Below are 21,351 nucleotides of genomic sequence, written 5' to 3'. Positions count from 1 at the left end.
AACCGAAAACCATATATCCTAAGGCTGCATGTAGTGTAGCTGGGGATTTTAACAAGGCTAAACTGAAAACAAGGCGCATATCAAATACGCGACCGAATACACAGTGTAGCTATTCCCTCCGCAAGGCAATCAAACAAGCTAAGCGTCAGTATAGAGACAATGTAGAGTCGTAATTCAACGGCTCAGACACGAGAGGTATGTGGCAGGGAAAACTCGCCCTGTCAAGGACCACGATGTCTTGCTCCCAGACAAACTAAACAACTTCTTTGCTCGCTTTGAGGACAACACAGTTCCACTGACACGGCCCGCTACCAAAACTTACGGGCTCTCCTTCACTGCAGCCAACGTGAGTAAAACATTTAAACGTGTTAACCCTTGCAAGGCTGCCGGCCCAGACGGCATCCCCAGCCGTGTCCTCAGAGCATGCGCAGACCAGCTTGGCTGGTCTTATCCCAGTCTGCTGTTCCCACATGCTTCCAGAGGGCCACCATTGTTCCTGTTCCCAAGAAAGCGAAGGTAACTGAGCTAAATGTCTATCGCCCCGTAGCACTCAATTCCGTCATCATGAAGTGCTTTGAGAGACTAGTCAATAACCATATCACCTCCACCCTACCTGACACGCTAGACACGCTGTACTCCCTGTTCACCAATGACTGCGTGGCCATTGCACGCCTCCAACTCAATCATCAAGTTTGCAGACGACACTACAGTGGTAGGCTTGATTACCAACAATGACGAGACTGCCTACAGGGAGGGGGTGAGGGTCCTCAGAGTGTGGTGTCAGGAAAATAACCTCACTCAATGTCAACAAAACAAAGGAGATGATTGTAGACTTCAGGAAACAGCAGAGGGAGCAGCCCTCTATCCCCTATCCACATCGACGAGACAGTAGTGGAGAAGGTAGAAGGTTTTAAGTTCCTCGGCGTACACATCACGGACAAACTGAAATGGTCCACCCACACAGACAGTGTGGTGAAGAAGGCGCAGCAGCGCCTCTTCAACCTCAGCAGGCTGAAGAAATTAGGCTTGTCACCAAAAACACTCAAACTTTCACAGATGCACAATCGAGAACGTCCTGGCAACTGCTCCGCCCACAACCGTAAGGCTCTCCATAGGGTAGTGAGGTCTGCACAACGCATCACCGGGGACAACTACCTGCCCTCCATGACATCTACACCACCCGATGTCACAGGAAGGCCATAAAGATCAACAAGGACAACAACCACCCGAGCCACTGCCTGTTCACCCCGCTATCATCCAGAAGGCGAGGTCAGTACCGGTCAAAGCGGGGACCAAGAGACTGAAAAACAGCTTCCATCTCAAGGCCATCAGACTGTTAAACAGCCATCACTAACATTGAGTGGCTGCTGCCAACACACTGACTCAACTCCAGCGACTTTAATAATGGAAAAATGATGTAATAAATGTATCACTAGCAACTTTAAACAATGCCACTTTATATAATCTTTACATATCCTACATTACTCATATCATATGTATATACTGTACTCTATACCATCTACTGCATCTTTCCTATGCCATTCGGCTATCGATCATTCATATATTTTTATGTACATATTCTTATTCATTCCTTTACACTTGTGTGTGTGTGTGTGTATAAGGTAGTTGTTGTGAAATTGTTAGGTAAGATTACTTGTTAGATATTACTGCATGGTCGGAACTAGAAGCACAAGCATTACGCTACACTTGCATTAACATCTGCTAACCATGTGTATGTGACAAATAACATTTAATTTGATTGGAAGGAATTCTAGGTTGGGTGAGCAGAAGGACTATGTTGTTATGATTACACCACGAGTTGTTAATCATGAAGCATACACCCCCGCCCTTCTTCCCAGAGAGGTGTTTATCTCTGTTGGCGTGATGCATGAAGAAGCCCGGTGGCTGAACCGATTCCGACATCCCGAGAGAGCCATGTTTCCGTAAAGCAGAGAATGTTACAATCTCTGATGTCTCTCTGGAAGGCAACCCTTGCTCTTATTTTGTCTACCTTGTTGTCAAGAGACTGTATGCATTCGGGCAGGTAGCGTTCTCCTGGCATCCGCCAAACCCATATTTTTCCTCCCGACTTCCAGGTTTTGAAGCGTGATTCATCATTCCAGAGAACGCGTTTCCACTGCGCCAGAGTCCAATGGTGGCGAGATTTACACCATTCCAGCCGATGCTTGGCATTGCGCATGGTGTTCTTAGGCTTGTGTGCGGCTGCTTGGACATTGAAACCCTTTTCATGAAGCTTCCGACAGTTATTTTGCTGACGTTTCTTCAAGGCATTTTGGAACTTGGTAGTGAGTGTTGTAACCAAGGACAGAGGAATTTTATACTCTACGCACTTCAGCACTTGGCGGTCCCTGTCCTGTGAGCTTGTGTGGCCTACCACTTCACAGCTTTTTCCACTTAACAGCACTTCCAGTTGACCGGGGCAGCTCCAGCAGGCAGAAATATGACGAACTGACTTGGTGGCATCCTATGAAGGTGTTCCATTGAAAGTTGTTGAGCTCTTCAGTAAGGCCATTCTATTGCCAATGTTTGTCTATGGAAATTGCATGGTTGTGTGCTCGATTTTATAAACCTGTCAGCAACTGGTGTGTCTGAAATACCCAAATCCACTAATTTGAAGTGGTGTCTACATACTTTTGTGTGTATATACTGTAGGTTGGCGAGGATTCCATTAAAAGTCAATCCACACAGTGTGATGGTCAGTTAGATTTGAATCAGTTTATAGGATCACCACAGTTATAGGCAGCATATCAGAACCCAACCACAGACTAGAAAACAGCCAGCACTAGGACCCACAATGAACACAATCAAGGCACAAAACTCGCCATCATAATAACAGCGAGGAGAGAGCGGTGACTCAATGTGATTAAATGCTGTGGCCCATCAAAACAGCAATGTAACGGAGACTGTGTTTCCAGTATGATAGCCAGGAGAGAAGCACCTCGGAGGGGCTGTAGTTACCATTGGAAGCCGGGAGGGAGGCAAGCGCTACACGGTGGCCGCGGGAGAGTAAAAAAAAAGTAGGCTAAACCAAGTGGAGTTCAAGTTTCGCAGTAGTCCAGAAGCATCCAAGGCACAATGTCAAGTGGAAGGATAAAAGCAGCAGTAGGCAGGTGTCTGCTCAGATAATGCCCCAGTGCAGAGTAGGGTGCCCAGGTAGGCCTCAAATGTTTCAGCAGACCTGTTTTTGTCTCCTTAATATTGCACTATTGTCCAATGTGTTCACAGCCAGATGAAAAGCTTTTCAGCTACGAACACTGATCAGAAAAAAATACATGCTTGCCAACCATCTTGAAAAGTGGGTGTTTTAATTGTAAGTCGAGGGCAGAGGTGATCTCCTCACAAACAATCTCTTATATAGTAGTGGCCAGCTCTTTCTGTTGCCTGGTGACAGCCGCCATGTTCCCACAGTTGAATTGTGGATGGAGAAATTGTAGCTGCTGGAGTGTAATGTGTACATATGCCTTCATTTCTCAAGAAGATGGACTCTTACCTTTCATTTGACACCAAATTTGACATTTGGTGCTCATGAGTCCTTTTTACATGGAAATGACCAGCAGCTTACACAGTATAGCCATTTCTGTATCCATTGTATTGTTGACACAACCACATTACTGTGGACAGTGTTTTTTATTTTATTTGTACAATAACTATGCTTTTTATATCCACAGAGAAGGTGAAAAATGTGGTTGTATCGACAATGATAAACAATACAATGGATATGGCAGAAATGGTGTGTAAGCTGCTGGTCATTTCCATGTAAAAGGACCCATGAGCACCAATGTGAAAATGGGGAGGGGGGGGGGGGGGGGGGTTAAAGTGTACAGTATATGTGCCTTAATTTTTCAAGAATATTGACTCTTAGTTTTCATTTTACACCAAATTTAGCATGCTCCTATTAACTTCACATGTTGGGGGTCATGTGTCCTTTTACATGGACCATCAGTTTACACAGTATAGCCATTGTATTGTTAAACATTGTGAGGTACAGCCTTATTATTGTGGACACACAGTGTGTGTGTATTTTTAACAATAACTAGGCTATTTATATCCACAAAAGGTGAAAATGTGTTTCCTTCTTGGAGAAGGTGAAAAACCTGTCGGTCTACCACTTTGAGATGATTTAAAAATCTAGACCACTGACAGCCTGCAACTACAGTGCTTCTGCCTCATCCATGTGACTGTGACATCAGTCAGAATGTTTTGGAAACTCCTCACTGGTCTTACCTGTTTTTCCTGCCTCGCCCAAGGCCAGCCCATTTAGGTTTTAACCAGCATGCTATGACATTTCGGAAGCATTGTCAGTCTTACTTACAAAGTTGACCACAATCTCCAGGACCTACATTTCCCAGCTCCATGGCTGCTGCCGCATGGCCTGAGGAGGATTTTGTGTGCTCTGTCTGTCTGTAGACGCTACGTAACCTGCCACGCTGCCCTGTGGTCATACCTACTGCCTGTCCTGCATCCAGAGGCACTGGGACCAGAATGAGGCCAAGGGTCAGTTTAGCTGCCCCCTGTGTAGGCAGGTCTTCATCCCACGACCCTCTCTGGCCAAGAGCACAGTGCTAGTGGAGGCCATGGAGAAGCTCGTCTGCCCGTCATCAGCCCTAGGCTTTGCCCTCAACACCAGCGGCCCCTAGATCTCTACTGCCATGATGATAAGGAGTGTTTGTGTGACCAGTGTTGTCGTGATGGACACAAGGGCCACCGTGTGGTTAAGCCATAAGGGGAGTGGAAGGAGAGATGGGTAAAGAACTGACTGTTGTTTTGTCTGTTGCCACAACAATTTTATTTGAATATAGCAGCTTTATTTGAATTTATTAAATACTGGGTGCCTGAGAGAATCCTGTGTTTCTGTATACTGTGTCCCTTTGTACAGAGGGAGCTAGTTCCAATGCAGGCCGAGACACCGAGGAGGATCCAAGAGATGGAGAAGGAGCTCAAGGAGTTCCCACTAACTGCCCCAGCTCCACAAAGTAAGGAAACCCCTCATAAATGTAAAATATGTTGTGGTTACATAATTTGTTTTCAGTGTGTTGTGGAAATTCTTACACAGGGACACCCGAAGTCAATCTTAAATTAATCATCGTTTATTGTCAGAGGGGTTCCAACAAACTCAATGCACCAAGTACACATATCGATGAGGAGCTCTAACGGGGCAGTCCCGTTTAGTTCCCTTATATGCTGGTTACAGACATGTTACATAAGCATAGTTCATAGGAGACGGTGCCAGACACATGCCGGAACCAACCCTATCTTAACTTATAGAACAGATTCTGCGTGTTCTGCCAAATAGGAGGAGGTCATGAAGACCAGGAACTCAGCCGACTGGCCAGCATGCAGGACCACATCTGCTTCTTAAAGGTACAAGGAAAAAAGATAAGGGGATTGAGATGACCATCCTCACCACTAGGCGTTATTGTCTTCATCTATCATCCTCTACAGAATATCTTCACCCTGGAGCTCCTCACACATAATGGGGGCAGAGAGGGGTTAGTGCTGGATGAGGAGGCCCTTGTGTCTGAGATTCAAACTGTGATGGGAGAGCTAAGAGATGGACTACAGGATCTGTGTAAATCCAGCATGGCCAAGATCTTCAGAACTGGTGAGTCCATGGGCATTTTCAATGTCCTAAAATGTATACAGGGAGATTAGGACCTGTTTTACTATTTTCCCTTCTGATGTTGCTGGTTCTGTTGAGAATGCTCAATGGTTAAGCAGTATATATGGTTATTAATATTACTGAGACTATTTTCTTGCTTGTAGTGAATGATGCCAGTCTTAGTCCGTCTCAATTGTTCAATGGTCAAGCTGCAGGGAACGGAGCATCTACTAACAACAATCAGGTGGCTTCACAAAATGCAGGTAAGCATCTACAAGACATGTTAAATGAAAATGAAAAAACTAAGTTGCAGCTGCCATTTTCTATCAGAATGTTAATCTTTTTTTCTCATTAATCTCTGTAGCATCCGAAGTGCAATCAAACCCTCAACTCAACACAGGTAAATGTTTAATTCAGTATTTGTATGAGATGATCAAGTACATCAACCTTTAACAGACTAAAGATCCTTCCCCCATTGCATTTTAGTATGTGAAATAACATCAAACCCTTCACCTCTACCTAGCTGATTAAACTCAACTCCACGATTTACGATTGATTTGCGCTGTGACTAGCTGTAAAAACAGCTTTCTTATTTTCTCACCTCTATTGCTTTTCTTTAGTGAATGAGGTGACATCAACACACTTTCTACCTCAACCTCCATTACCTACAACTGGACCTCAAGGTAAATATATGAACAGCTGTCTTAGGTTTCTTCAGTGTAGTTCCAAAGTTGGCATTATAATCCAAATAAGAATTGTTTATTTTCTCTCACAACTTTTAGTGAACCAGGTGTTCACTGTTGGTTTGGCAAACCCAGAGCTGAAAACCAGAAAAGAAATGCTCATGTGAGTAGCCCTTTCACTGCTTCTCACCCTTTTCAAGAGTTATAGAAATGTAGTCATAAGCAGCATTGAAGCGTCTTCAGACAATTGGACGCTTGACCAAACAAGTGAGTGTGGACTACAAAGGATGACAATAGCATCACCAATCTTTCCTGTCTTTCTCCATGTAGTTCGCTTTAATCTGACATTTGACCCCAACACTGAAGCCACTCTGAAGGCAGAACCAGCCGGAGCACCCCGAACGTTTCATCTACTGGAGACTGATACTGTGCAGGGAGCCCCTGGCTGGAAGCCCCTATTACTGGGAGACAGAGTGGATGGGCCAGAAGGTGGGTTATTACTGCCATAGAATTACTAGAAGGGACAAAGCTTCTCAGGCTACGACCACATTTGACTGGAACACTCATGGGTACACACCAGAGGAGGCTGCTACTGAGGGAAGGACGGCTCCTAATAATGGCTGGAATGGAGTTGATGGAATGGTATCAAACGTGTATTTGATATCATTCCATTGGCTCCATTCCAGCCATTATTAGGAGCCGTCCTTCCCCCGGCAGCCTTCACTGGTACACACTTAATATAATTATATTTCTATGGTTTGCTCCCTCATCATTAAGATCGCGTCAACGTATGTTATGTACTTGAGAGATGCCCTTGATTTGAATCTGTCATGAATTGACTAGTATTCACTATTTTGGCTTTGAGTATTTGACTTAGTTTTTATTATTTGTCACTCAGATCACTATTGGCGTGGCCTACAGAGACCTGGACAGAAAGGAGGCTGACGACAGCAGCAGGCTGGGCTACAACGAGCACTCTTGGAGCCTGAACTGGTCTGGGACGGCCTTCTCAATGTGGCATGCTGGGAAGGAGACCCAGCTAGGCACAACCAAGGCTCGCAGGCTGGGGGTGTACCTGGACCAACATGAAGGAGTACTGGCCTTCTACAGGATCTCCAACAACCAGGCCCATCTCATCCATTCCCTCCAGACAGACTTTACTGGCCCCCTCTATCCCGGATTCCGCTTCTAGTCAGGGATTGGGGCATTTGTGACTCTGTCAACTGGACTAGTTTATACAACTGATAGGAAAGTTCCAGTATTAGGTGCTGATTTTCTGATAGCTTGTTCCAGCCATATCTTAGCTGCTGTCCTATTGTCATGTGCCCTTTTGGCTTGTAAGAATGATATTTAAATGCATGATTGATTAAAATAAATAAAAAATTGCATAAACAAAGTTGCTTGAAGTGAATTTCGAATTGTTTTCAAAATACCAGTAGAAACTTATCTTCTGTTTGAAATTAGATCAGGGCCATTTTCATTTGAACACAAATGAGTTTCCTGAATAAGACGATATGTTATATAAATCCAGGGGCGCAACATTTGTTTTAGAGGTGGGGGGGGCATATATACAGTACCAGTCAAAAGTTTGGACACTCGAAGAGGTCTGTATAGATAGTTCACTTGAATCAAACACCCTGACAATCTACTCCCCATGCCTTCTGCGCTCCCCTCCCAACATGCTATGCTGGGAATGAGTTCACCGTTTTTCACCTCTCGCCCGTTGCATCAGGAAAAGGTCCCCTGCCGACTACCTGACACTCTTCATCATCCATTAACATACACAATGAGCAGGTGGAAGCTGCCTGACACCTGACAACACAGGTAAAGTGTCATTGCAGTTCAATGGGAACTCCGTGGTCCGGGTGACAGACAATACCTGTCCCACATATGCAGGACACAAAGCCTGCCACTGCCCATCCCACAGAGGACAGACAGTGGGAGGTGGCATTTACTCAGGGTTTATAGGCAGAGCTCCTCTCCTGGTGACAGTCTATCCATCCCATCCGACTGTGTGAACATCGACTGCCATCTCCAAGCTGCAAAATGAGAGGTGGGCGTCTCTATGGTTTCCTATATGACAGGGAAGCATAACTGCAGATGTAGGCTCCAGAGTGGTTGAATGAGGACAGATGAGTTAAGCTTTTGGTCTAGAGTAGCCAAGGGGGTGCACAACTCCTGTCCTACGATGGTGTGTGACGCTGCAGGTGTGTGTACAGTGTATGGAAGAGTGCATACTGTGGTGTAACTGTGTGCTTTTACTCTGCTCTCTCCTACAGCTATCGTACTGCTGTGCTTGTTGGGGGCCGCTCTGGCCAATGAATACAGCTGGAATAGCCCTGGAGAGACAACAAAGGACCCCAAAACAGAGAACTGTAAGGGATAGAGAGAGTAGGAAGGGAGACACTAAACACACTGAGGATGGCAAACAGCGAGGAGTGTTGAGAACCACTGTCTGATCCTTTGTCCTGTGTGTCTGTCTGTGTGTCTGTGTCCACACAGTGTGTCTGGCGGACCAGGCCTCCTGCGGCTGCTGCCTGATGCAGAAGCAGATGTGGAGGATGGAGCAATTTTTCAACATGAGTCTGAACGAGCTGCAGAAGGGCCTGGAGAAGGCAAAGGCTGTGGTCAACAATGTCCGCGGTGAGACCATCTGACCTCAACCACTATCTCCATTACCACATCAACACCGGCCAATGTGTTACATTTTGACTGGAAACCAAATGGCTTGCTGTTATTTTGTCCCATTGTATATTCATTTCTCTATCCTTCTCTCTCTCTTTCCATCTGCAGCTAGCCGCAGTGCCTTCTCCGTGGCCCTGACCAACACACGCCGTTGCGAGGGCCCTTTCCGTGAAGCTAAGACCGTTGTCTACCAGTACATCTTCGTCAACCTAGGCGAGGGCTACAACAACCGCACCGGCATCTTCACTGTGCCCCGCTCCGGTGTCTACAGCCTGGCCCTGACCGTGTACAGCGACTCGGGCGCTCCCGGCGCCAACCTGGCCGCGTGCGCCAACCTGATGGTGAACGGGCGCCAGGTGGCGGGCTGCAGTGAGCAGAACCAGCAGGACCAAGAGGACAGCACCACCACGGTGATGGCCATCCAGCTGCAGGCCGGGGACAAGTTGTCCGTCACACTGCCCATCGGATGCTTCCTGTGCGACGAACAGAGCCACTACAACACCTTTTCTGGCTTCCTGCTCTACGCCACCGACTAAGTCTAAGCTGAGGCTGCTGAGGTTACCACACCCCACCACCTTCGCCCTGTCTTTAACTCCTTTGCCCAGTCCTGCTTCTGGAAGGGAACTTGGAGCTGGTCTTGAGGCTCTGTGATGAGTGTTTGATCAGAGGCCAGCTCCTCCAGTGAATGTCAATCAGAACCCCATTCATCTTTCTAGGACCAGAACTAGCCCCCCCCCCCCCCCCCCCCCCCAACAACTATTGGCAACAACTTCTTACCCAATCAAGTTAACTGGTGATGTATACAGTGACGGGAAAAAAGCTGTTTGCGTGTGTTAGATTTTTTTTTGAAAATAAACCATGATTATACAACAAGTACTTGGTCTGTGTTATTTTATCTCTCTCTGTGTTGTTGTACTACTGTATTCATACTAATACTAACATTACTTAATGATCCTAAGGGTCCACAAACAGAGATAAACGTTTAATGTACTGGGATGAGTGAGGTAGAAGTACAGCCTCTGCACAAGGAAGATGAATGCCAAATGAGCATTTTAGATTTTTTTTTGTAACAGTATTTTTTTATTTGAATTTCACAATTTTCACCCATATTAAGAGATACAACAACAGAGACAAAGCAACAAAAAAACAGCACTCACTTACACATACCTACGTATATATATATATATACATATATACACACCCATACATACGTACACCATTTTCCTCTTCCCGCTCGGTGCTTCTCTCACCCCATCCTCATCATTGCGTCTCTCAATACATACATTTTAAACAAACTTACAAACAGAAATTAAACAAAAAAGCTCAGTTTAAACCAAGAAATTAGGTTCCACACATGGAACGCACAGTGTAGTTCTGAAATACATAGATCCCCACCATTTTAAGAGAATCCTTGCAGCATAATAGCTGATACCTCAGGTTCTAGGTAATTTAGATAAGGTTCCCATACTTTGTAGAACTGGTCTGTTTTAGGATGCAATGTACATGTCAGATATTCCAGAGGCACCCATTCAAATAGTATCTTATGCCAATCTCACTAATCCACTGTAAAAGGATGTTTTTCCTCGCTGCGAAGGTAAGGATGTTGTAAAGGCTCCTCTTACCCACAGACGTAACACGCCTACTAGGGAGACCTAACAGTAAAGAAACTGGGTCCAATTCTAGATCAACCCCTAGGATCTTTTCAATTTCTTGCAGAACACTAGACCAGTATGTATCTTTGTATTTTGATACATGACCATAAACAATGTGTTAGTGTGCCTGTATCAGTTTTACATTTAAGACACGGAGGAGAAGAGGAAGTGGGGCTAAAAGCATGTCTGCGATTTGGGGATCATTTTAGATTTTTTTGAAAATGACAAACTCAACTCACCTCAACTCACCTTTGTATCTCTAAGAATTAACATCAAGACCAAATGTTCACACAAAAGAATACATTGTCCTCTTGAGTGAAATGGATTCATTTGACACCACTTTATGTAATCTGATAATATTTTTCAAATGTTTGTTATTATCTGACCTCCGTACCATACAGCTATGCTCAACACGTTGTCAGGGATGTACAGGCTAGGGGTATACAGAGCAGTAAAGTTTAGCCATAAGCATTAATACTGTGGTCAGGTGCCACAAAGAGGGACTTAGGAAAATTACAAATGGCTCAGAACAGCTGGCCCTTAAGTGTACACGGAGAGGTAATATTAATAATATGCATGTCAATATCTCCTGGCTCAAAGTAGAGGAGAGATTGACTTCAATCACTACTTGTATTTGTGAGTTGTATTGACATGTTGAATGCACGGAGCTGTCTGTTTAAACTACGAGCACACAGCTCAGACACCCATGCATACCCCACAAGACATGCCACCAGAGGTCCCTTCACAGTCCCCAAGTCCAGAACAGACTATGGGAGGCACACGGTACTACAGTACATAGAGCCATGACTACATGGAACTCTATTCTGCATCAGGTAACTGATGCAAGCAGTAGAATCAGATCTAAAAAAAACAGATAGAAATACACCTTATGGGATTGTGGGGACTTTGAAGACACACACACACACACATGCTAACATACTAACAGTGGTGTAAAGTACTTAAAGTAAAAATACTTTAAACTACTACTTAAGTCGTTTTTGTGGTGTCTGTACTTTACTTTACTATCTATATTTTTTACAACTTTTACTTTTACTTCACTACATTCCTAAAGAAAATAATGTACTTTTTACTCCATAAATTTTCCCTGACACCCAAAAGTACTCGTTACATTTTGAATGTTTAGCAGGACAGGAAAATGGTCCAATTCACGTACTTATCAAGAGAACATCCTTGGTTATCCCTACTGCCTCTGATCTGGAGGACTCACTTAAAACAAATGCTAGGTTTGTAAATGATGTTGTAGTCTGGCTATCCGTAAAAAAAATATTTTAAAAAGTGCTGTCTGGTGTGCTTAATATAAGTAATTTGAAATGATTTATACTTGTACTTTTACTTTTGATACTTAAGTATATTTTAAACTAAATAATTTTAGACTTTAAATCAAGTAGCATTTTACTGGGTGACTTTCACATTTTCTATTAAGGTCTCTTTACTTTTACTCAAGTATGACAATTGGGTACTTTTTCCACCACTACTTACTATACACACGTCCACATGCATTTTGTGTTGTATAAATGTGGTAGTAGAGTAGTGGCCTGAGGGCACACACTTAATGTGTTGTGAACTGTATTGTAAGGTTTTTAAAGTTATACAAACCGGTTATAACTGCTTTAATTTTGCTGGACCCTAGAAAGAGAGGATCCATAATAAATACAAATGCTGTATCTATCTCTATTGCCATCAAACTCCACACTTGACAGATTTAACCTCAATGACCTCAGTGAATCAGAGATAATGTGACTGAAAATCCAATGAGGAGTCTGTTATGGACTAGAATATAATTTGCATGAATCTGAACTATAGAGGTGAACAAGTACAACACAATGTGTATTTGGCTCAACAATATTGGTGTGCCTCTGACATGTGAATATCTTCACAGCTTTCCTTATGTCACATTCAGCAGCACATTACGTAAATGCTATGAACTAGCTACATACAGTATGTAGCACAACCAGTTCTCGAGACTCCAACTATTATGTATATATCATATAGCATACACATTCAACGTACAGACAGGGTTGGGGAGTATGTAAGGGATTACAAAAAAAACTGTAACCTGTTACATTACCAGCTAAAATTTTGTCATCAGATTACAGATACTTTTGAAAAACGAGATGATTACTTCGAGGATTACTTTTAAATTCGGAAAGAATGTTTGCGAGAAAAAAACTCAATGACATTCAAATCAGCATTGAAAAAAGGCGCAAGTTTAAGTTTGTTCTACCTGAGCGAGTCTGACCACACATCAGAGACCACTATGATGACACACCAAATGCATTTGATGGATCGAGAGAAAAGAGCAGGAATAGGCTTTTGTAGGCTACAGTCCAAGCTATGACTTCCAATGGTACGACTGCTGTCGGCATCCAAAGATTAACCAATTTGAATAACGTTTGGAGGTAAGGATAAGAGCAGTGGAGTAGTCTACGGCGATACGGATATCACACTTTTTTTTTTTTATTCATTTGAAATAAATTTTTATTCATAATACAAAAATCAACAACTTACATTGTTACATCAAACATGTCTAACAATACAAGACAAAAAGTATTAACAAAAAAATACTAAAACATACAAAAATATCAATAAAATAATTTAAAAAATAAACAATTCTAATGCAATTGTATTCACATATTATATCCTTCATGTAAAAAACATGGGTAGTGTTCAAAAAGCTAAATAAGTATTTTCCCCAAATTCTGACACAAATTTACATTCAAAGAACAAGTGAATCAGATTATCTTCTTTTTCACAGAAAACGCAGACATCATCAATAGCTACAAATTTGGACAATATAGAATTTACATGGATATATATCTTACGTAGAATTTTAAAGTGCACTTCCTTAAATTAGTTTGGTTTACACTATTTGTAAGGCCTTAACCAAACTTTTTTTTAGAGACAATGTCCGGAATAGGGACGGCAGGTTAGAGCGTTGGACTAGTAACCGAAAGGTTGCAAGATCGAATCCCCGAGCTGACATGTTAAAGATCTGTCGTTCTGCCCCTGAACAGGCAGTTAACCCACTGTTCCTAGGCCGTCGTTGAAAATAAGAATTTGTTCTTAACTGACTTGCCTAGTTAAATAAAGGTAAAAAAAAAATAAACATGTTCCTCTAGGCGTAAATTGGTTCTGTGAATGAAGAATTTGTCTTATATATTTATTATAACAAGATTTCTCAAGTAAGCCCATGCCTTCCAATCTGAGTTCTAGATAAACTTTGTGATTATTACCTAAGCTAAGATGAGATTTCATTAGAGTAGTTAGACCACTGGGCTTTGATCACAGAAATAAACTCTCTGAAAGGTATTGGAAACTCATTCAATGTTGTAAATTGTTTATATGTAAGAATATTACCCCTGTTGTCAAAAACATCAAGAACAAAGTCAATATTCCTCTCATGCCAGCTGGGAGAGAACAATGACTTATTCCTTACAGTTATGTCTGAATTATTCCACAGAATAGCTTCATGTGGGGGAAAAATGTGCAGAAAACATTTTCCAGGACATTAAAACTTGTTGGTGAAAATGTAAGACCTCCCAACTTATTAAACAAATGATTTGGAATGAAATGCCATATTGCATCAGTATTGATCAAACATATTTCCAACAAGTTGATCTTGAAAATGTTATTTATGTCAACAAAATCCAACACTTCCAGACCTCCTTCAGCTCTTTTATTTGAGAGGACTGACTTATTTTTCCAGATGAAGTCAAAGGTCTTGTTGATCTCTTTACAGGTAGAGGGATTTACAAATAAAGATAATGAGGGGTACACAAAGCGAGACAGTCCCTCTGCTCTGGACAGAAGTACTTTCCCAAGTATAGAAAGATCTCTTTGTAGCCAAGTATTAAATATATTTAGGGTTTTCTTAATTTTAGGAGAGAAATTAATGTGTTGTCTGACTAAGTGATGTATTCCTAAATATTTAATACAGTCCTTTCCAGGAATATTTTCTATTTCTTTATCATCAGAGTCATATGAACAAAATATTTCACATTTAGAAACATTCCGTTTTAATCCTGAGGCAATAGAGAATGAAGTGATAGCATTAAGGGCATGGGCGACCTGGTCTTTGTCTCTTCAAAAGAGATCGACGTGGTACATCGACAAAGATCTGATGTACTCTCGCAATGTCATCTTGCGCTTAAAAAATTGAAATACTTGTGGAAAATGGCCAAGGGGAACAAGTTTCTGGACGAGAAGAAGCTCCGCATCAAAGAAGGCTCTGATACCGCAGGATCAGACTGCCAGGGAGAAACTGTGGCTGCTTATACAGAAGGCACGACAAGAGGGAAAGAAGGCTGGGTTCAAGGGCCCACACGCGTTTAACGAAGGAAGAATGATTACTGGGTAATTGTTGACATGAATCATACTGGAACTGTGAGTAATGCCAATAGTACATTTAATGTACTGCCACGAGTTAATGTACAGTGCGAAGTACAATTTATGAACACTTGCCAACAAAAAAAAGGAGAAAAAAAATAGATGTGTTATACCGTTAACCACCACTACCTCAGCTGAGCGTAGTTTTCCGTCGGAGTAATCCTCTCAAGGTTCAGTGTTTGTTTTATTGTTCACATTATTACTTCTGTTATCTAGTTTGTGTTCTTTCTTTTTTTTTTATGCAGTATTTCGTTTTCAACTCGCTCAATATCGTTAGTCTGAATGCTCGGGGTTTGGGAGATCTTACAGAAAGGAAAGCTTTATTTTTATATTGTAAACGCAGTAACGCAGATGTTGTCCTTCAGGATATCACTTATTATTGATATCAACATAGCGCGTTGATGTGAATCACCATGCTGCTCTTTTATTTAGCTATTTGCGCCTCACAGATTGTGGTTGTTGTGGATGGCTGTTCACAAATCTCTGTTTTTGAACACAATAATGGTTTAGTTCAAGAAGTTTAAGCTGCCTATCAATCATTGTTTTTGAAACCAATGGACAGCCTGTGAAAATGCGCTTGCAACAGCTGCATAGTGCGGATCCAAGCCTATGGAATAAAACTGGGGCTTTTATTGCTCAATCTAATTCATGCTGATAAAAAAAATCCATAGGCCTAATGGACACATGCTCAAACTTGCACACTTTTGATAGACTTAAAGGGACATTCTGTAGTTGCTACATCCATTTTTGGACTTTATATATATATATATATATATATATATATACACACAGTTGAAGTCAGAAGTTTACATACACCTTAGCCAAACACATTTACACTCAGCTTGTCACAATTCCTGACATTTAATTGTAGTAAAATGTCCTGTCTTAGGTCAGTTAGGATCACCACTTTATTTTAAGAATGTGAAATGTCAGAATAATATTAGAGAGAATGATTTATTTCAGCTTTTATTTCTTTCATCACATTCCCAGTGGGTCAGAAGTTTACATACACTCAATTAGTATTTGGTAGCATTGCCTTTAAATTGTTTAACTTGGGTCAAACGTTTTGGGAAGCCTTCCACAAGCTTCATAACGATGGTCATTGTGGCCAAACAGTTCTATTTTTGTTTCATCAGACCAGAGGACATTTCATCAAAAAGTACGATATTTGTCCCCGTGTGCAGTTGCAAACCATAGTCTGGCTTTTTTAAGGCAGTTTTGGAGCAGTGGCTTCTTCCTTGCTGAGCGGCCTTTCAGGTTATGTCGATATTGGACTCGTTTTACTGTGGATATAGATACTTTTGTACCTGTTTCCTCCAGCATCTTCACAAGGTCCTTTGCTGTTGTTCTGGGATTGATTTGCGCTTTTCACACCAAAGTACGTTCATCTCTAGGAGGCAGAACGCGTCTCCTTCCTGAGCGGTATGACGGCTGTGTGGTCCCATGGTGTTCATACTTGCGTACTATTGTTTGTACAGATGAATGTGGTACCATCAGTCATTTGGAAATTGCTCCCAAGGATGAACCAGACTTGCGGAGGTCTACAATTTTTTTCTGAGGTCTTGGCTGATTTCTTTTGATTTTCCTATGATGTCAAGCAAAGAGGCACTGAGTTTGAAGGTAGGTCTTGAAATACATCCACAGGTACACCTCCGATTGACTCAAATTATGTCAATTAGCCTATCAGAAGCTTCTAAAGGTATGACGTCATTTTCTGGAATTTTCCAAGCTGTTTAAAGGCACAGTCAACGTAGTGTATGTAAACTTCTGACCCACTGGCATTGTGATACAGTGAGTTATAAGTGAAATAATCTGTCTGTAAACAATTGTTGGAAAAATTACTTGTGGCATGCACAAAGCAGATGTCCTAATCGACTTGCCAAAACTATAGTTTGTTTACAAGAAATTTGTGGAGTGGTTGAAAAACGAGTTTTAATGACTCCAACCTAAGTGTTTGTAAACTTCTAACTTCAACTGTATGTATGTATATGTGTGTGTGTGTATATATATATATATATATATATACACACACACACACACAGTTGAAGTTAGAAGTTTACATACACTTAGATTGGAGTCATTAAACTCGTTTTTCAACCACTCCACAAATTTGCTAGATTGAATCTCCGAGCTGCCAAGGTAAAAAATCTGTCGTTCTGCCCCTGAACAAAGCAGTTACCCCACTGTTCCTAGGCAGTCATTGTAAATAAGAATTTGTTCTTAACTGACTTGCATGGTTAAATAAAAATTAGGGCTGGCTAATAAGTCTTCAGATTTGGGGTTATGCTCCGATAAAACAATTAGCCTAATCTATACTTCGATATTTCTAAGTCCTATTCTTGAAGATCAAGGGGTATAACATTCATTGGAATGACTGAAATTCTGATAGACTTTGGTTTTTAATGTAAAGATATAATTTAAATTGTATTATTATATGTAGTAGAAAGTAATGGGTTAGAAGAAGCCTACATAACCAACCCATAAAGTAAAATGTAACATCCATATATGGCCAGCTATGTAAACTTTAACATTGATTTATCCTGCTATAGATGTCGTTCAATTAGTAACACACATTTTTGTCTTCTATCTTCTAATGCCTCTTAAGGGGAAAGTCATCTAAAAGTAACGTAACGTAATCAGATTACGTTACTGAGCTTGGGTAATCCAAAAGTTACGTTACTGATTACAATTTTGGACAGGCATCTAGTAACTGTAACGGATTACATTTAGAAAGTAACCTACCCAATTCTGCATACAGACATACAATGCAACATTTATATAAACCTGTACTATATGTATGTGCATTAAAAAAAAGGTAAATGGTAATCATCAGCAGCAGCAGCACTACTGTAAAATAGACTCTATGACCTCCCTGTTAATTCTCTGCCTAGGGTCACAGTTGGATGATGTTATCTAATGACATAAACCATCACAATACTTTGACCTCCATTCTCTGATTCGCCTCAAAGGAAATGGATAGCATCTGAAGAACCGGGTCGCTCAACAGGGGACATGTGACAGTCAGCAAAGCTGACAAAACAACAATCAATACTGTATATGATGGTCAACAATAAGTGGAGAACAGAAACTCTCTCCACCACCTCCGCCCACACCCAGGTGTGAGAACCAGGTGACACTATATCTGGGTCTCCTGATCCACTGATAATGCCTCTCAATGAGACAGCAATAAACCCACGTATATTTGGGAAACGCCATTCAAAATCCTCGATAACAATCTATTCAATAGTAGCACGAAACACTGTGTCCACTGGGAGTTTTAGGGAAACCAGACACCGGTGTCCTTTTAAAAACCTACCATTTTCACACAACGGCAAAGATGAGCTGGCTTCTTACAGGACCTCTCATTCACACCCAAGGAAGAAACACTGACATGGCATTGTCTTTAACTTGTCACAATGGGAGACTATTGAATGTGTTCTAGGTGCCCTCCGTTAGGAACCCTACTTCAGCCTGCATTTTTGGGGTTGGGGTTTGTGTACATGGAATGGCCGTGGAGCTTTTCTCATCCATCTGCGGAAGGGTGGGACCTCAGACAGGGAACCAATAGCACGGCAGCACCACCCCGCCTGCATTAAGCTCCTACATAGTCTTAGGAGGATTCCCAAGTCTGCTCACCTACTGTAAGAACAAGGTAACAAGACGTGGGCTTCTTACAGCGATACAGTAAGTACTGCCTTTCCTCCCTTTACCCTCAGACTGTCTGGAGGCTCTCAGGTCTGGTGAGTTAGGAGCTATGCAATGATTATGGAATATACGTAAAGCAATACGCTAATGATACTGAAGTTCTATATTGTCCATTTGGATGAGTGACAGCTTTGGATAAGCAAGAAGACACTGTTGATCATATTTGATTTGACATGTTTAAAACCAATACGATGGGAAGAGAACTGTAGGTGAAAAAAAGTTTTAGAATGGGTGTAGGGTGCTTTAGCAAAATGCTTCATACGCAGAAAATAAAATCTGGGTACTGAGGTCAACTATTGTTTAACGTGTTTTCATCAAAGATGGTGGAATGACCTATGAATATCAACTATTTTGCAGTTGACTAAACCAGTAAGGAAATGAAGGAGGTTGATGTAACTTTAGAGCACCATCTTGACGAGACATGCTCAAACAAACAAACAAAAACTTCAGAGTCCCGAATGGGTTGAGTAGACTGTGACTGTTAGTCATCATGACCAGTGCGTGAACGACAAATACAGTATGTTTCATACAGCTGGTTCTCAGCAGAGAGCATGGCCATGCAATGTTAATAAACATTTTCAAGTCTCTTTTCATTGTAATTTGAAGGCATGCTGTGGGACCAACAGTAACTATCTATGTATTACAGATAATGAAGTTTGTTGCAGTGTCCGCTCTGTGCCTGTGGGGGTTGCTGTGCCTCTGTGCCAGTGTGAAGGCCGTGGGGACTTTAGAGCTGATGCGAGATGCAGCGGGTAACAGAAAACCTCATGAAGCCTCAGTTTTTTCTCTTTTCTTTTTGTATGTTATCCACCCCAAACATATCTTAACAATCAAATGTCATGTCAAACTATTGGTCCTGCTTTGACAACTTTTGACCCCTACTCTCTGCCTCCTCTACCCCCCCCCTTCCACCGTTCTCCCCTATCCTCCCCACTGTCCCCAGTGGGCTGGACTGGGGTCCTGCCCTGTGGGAAGTGGGACTGTGAGTGTGCTTTCAACAGCCAGCGGGGCTGCTGCTGTGTGGCCAATGAGATGAGTATGCTGGAGGACCACACCTTCATGCGCATGGTGGACATGTGGGAGCAGCTCACCCGATTGGACAACGACATCAAGGAAGTCACAGGTACTGGAAAATACATCTGTTTCCTAGTTTGATTAAGTCAAATCCCTAATGTTCAAGTCCCAGGCTTCTAACTTCTTCTGTTCTCCTTCCCTCGTTCTGTGACTCAGGCAACAATAAGATTGCGTTCACCGCGGCAATGAGATCTCGAAGCGACTGCTTCGGCCCCTTCACTAGCAACGTGCCAATCCGCTACTACGCCATCTCTCTCAACCAGGGTAACGGATACAATGACGCTCTGGGTAGGACGCCACACTGCGTTGTCGCATCATTTCCCCACATACTTACTGGATAAATAACATAACACAAAATAAAACACACATACACACACTCACCCATTCACACTCCATCTCCCTGTGTATGTCCTCTATCCAGGTACCTTCACCGCCCCCCGCGCCGGCCTCTACTCCTTCTCCTTCACGGCCTACTCCAACGTGGGCTTGGATGGCGAGCGTCTTTACCACAAGGTGCAGCTGATAAAGAACAACGAGGTGGTGGCCTCTGTGTGGGAGGACAACCGGGAGGACACGGAGGACAGCGCCACCCATTCTGTGCTGGTGTCTCTGCGCCAGGGCGACCAGGTGTACGTGGAGCTGCTCTCCGGCAGGAGTCTGTGTGGCAACACCAAGGAGTACAACAGGTTCAGCGGATACCTGGTCTACCCCTTCACACAGGAGTAGAGGACAGAGTTACACACACATGAACACACACATGCACAAACAAATGTGAAAACACACGTACATGCATGAATGCACACAAGCACATACATGCATGCACAAAGACATACTGATATGGCACTCACACACACATGACGTTCCAAGTGTGTGTATTGTGTGTGTGTGTGTTTGTGCACAATTGTAACCAATGATATTCCATGTACAGTTAAATTTAGACAGTCTGCCTGTGAAATAGTATTGCTTTGAACAAAATAAAAGCTGATTCGTTACATGAAGCAGGACATGTGTCATCTTGTGCTGTTTATAGTTTTTTTAATGGTCCTCCACAAGTGTGGTTTCATAGCCTCTAAATGAATGTATCTCTAAATGAATGCTGAGTTAATGAATAATAATGGTACGTACGACCAAATAGGCATACAAGTGGATGATAATGACTCTTAGGCTAGCTAACCTACGTCGTATTAACAATGGCTTGTATTTTGTTGTAGATAGCATTATTATTTTTAATTTAAACAGGGTTCCCACAAGTCAGGCAATGTCTGTAATATCATGGCATGTTTAAATGTGCATTTCAGACTGGAAAAGTAATGCGATTTAATAGAATAATTGCAGAAAAATTGGGAATTGTACGTCTACATACGGATCACCGTTTGGAAATGAAATAAGCCTATCCTGAATTTGCTGTTGATTTATCACACTGCAATCAATGCCCATTGTACTTTTGGTCTTTGTCTTCAAAATTCTAATTTGTAAACGCAAGTCAATTATTTTTTTAAATGTATGAATGGGAAACCTGTTTCAT

At 42.2% G+C, this 21,351-nt stretch overlaps 2 protein-coding genes across 2 annotated transcripts; both read left to right on the top strand.

Annotated features, from left to right (window-relative positions):
* The first annotated feature begins 8,349 nt into the window (after nt 1–8,349).
* Nucleotides 8,350–9,617, top strand: cbln20 (cerebellin 20). Its single transcript, XM_021581793.2, has 4 exons — nt 8,350–8,356; nt 8,583–8,678; nt 8,806–8,946; nt 9,097–9,617. The coding sequence occupies exons 1-4, from the start codon at nt 8,350–8,352 to the stop codon at nt 9,522–9,524; spliced, it is 672 nt and encodes a 223-aa protein (XP_021437468.1). The 3' UTR covers nt 9,525–9,617.
* Nucleotides 9,618–17,955: 8,338 nt separating this feature from the next.
* Nucleotides 17,956–20,820, top strand: cbln18 (cerebellin 18). Its single transcript, XM_021581792.2, has 5 exons — nt 17,956–18,731; nt 19,399–19,504; nt 19,696–19,875; nt 19,983–20,114; nt 20,248–20,820. Exons 2-5 carry the CDS (start codon nt 19,402–19,404, stop codon nt 20,550–20,552), a joined length of 720 nt encoding a protein of 239 aa, XP_021437467.1. The 5' UTR covers nt 17,956–18,731; nt 19,399–19,401; the 3' UTR covers nt 20,553–20,820.
* The last annotated feature ends 531 nt before the right edge of the window (nt 20,821–21,351 follow it).

Source organism: Oncorhynchus mykiss, chromosome 24 (assembly GCF_013265735.2).
Source record: "Oncorhynchus mykiss isolate Arlee chromosome 24, USDA_OmykA_1.1, whole genome shotgun sequence".
NCBI lineage: Eukaryota > Metazoa > Chordata > Actinopteri > Salmoniformes > Salmonidae > Oncorhynchus > Oncorhynchus mykiss.
The sequence above is the reverse complement of the archived record's forward strand: the minus strand, read 5'-3'. Positions and strand labels throughout refer to the sequence as shown.

Bases quoted from the DNA above. Each gene is read 5' to 3' on its own strand.
- cbln20 (XM_021581793.2), top strand. The intron at 8,679-8,805 runs GTAAGGGATAGA...GTGTCCACACAG, and splicing joins GGACCCCAAAACAGAGAACT to TGTGTCTGGCGGACCAGGCC. The intron at 8,947-9,096 runs GTGAGACCATCT...TTCCATCTGCAG, and splicing joins TGTGGTCAACAATGTCCGCG to CTAGCCGCAGTGCCTTCTCC.
- cbln18 (XM_021581792.2), top strand. From the start codon at position 19,402: ATGAAGTTTGTTGCAGTGTCCGCTCTGTGCCTGTGGGGGTTGCTGTGC. The intron at 19,876-19,982 runs GTACTGGAAAAT...TCTGTGACTCAG, and splicing joins CGACATCAAGGAAGTCACAG to GCAACAATAAGATTGCGTTC. The intron at 20,115-20,247 runs GTAGGACGCCAC...TCCTCTATCCAG, and splicing joins CGGATACAATGACGCTCTGG to GTACCTTCACCGCCCCCCGC.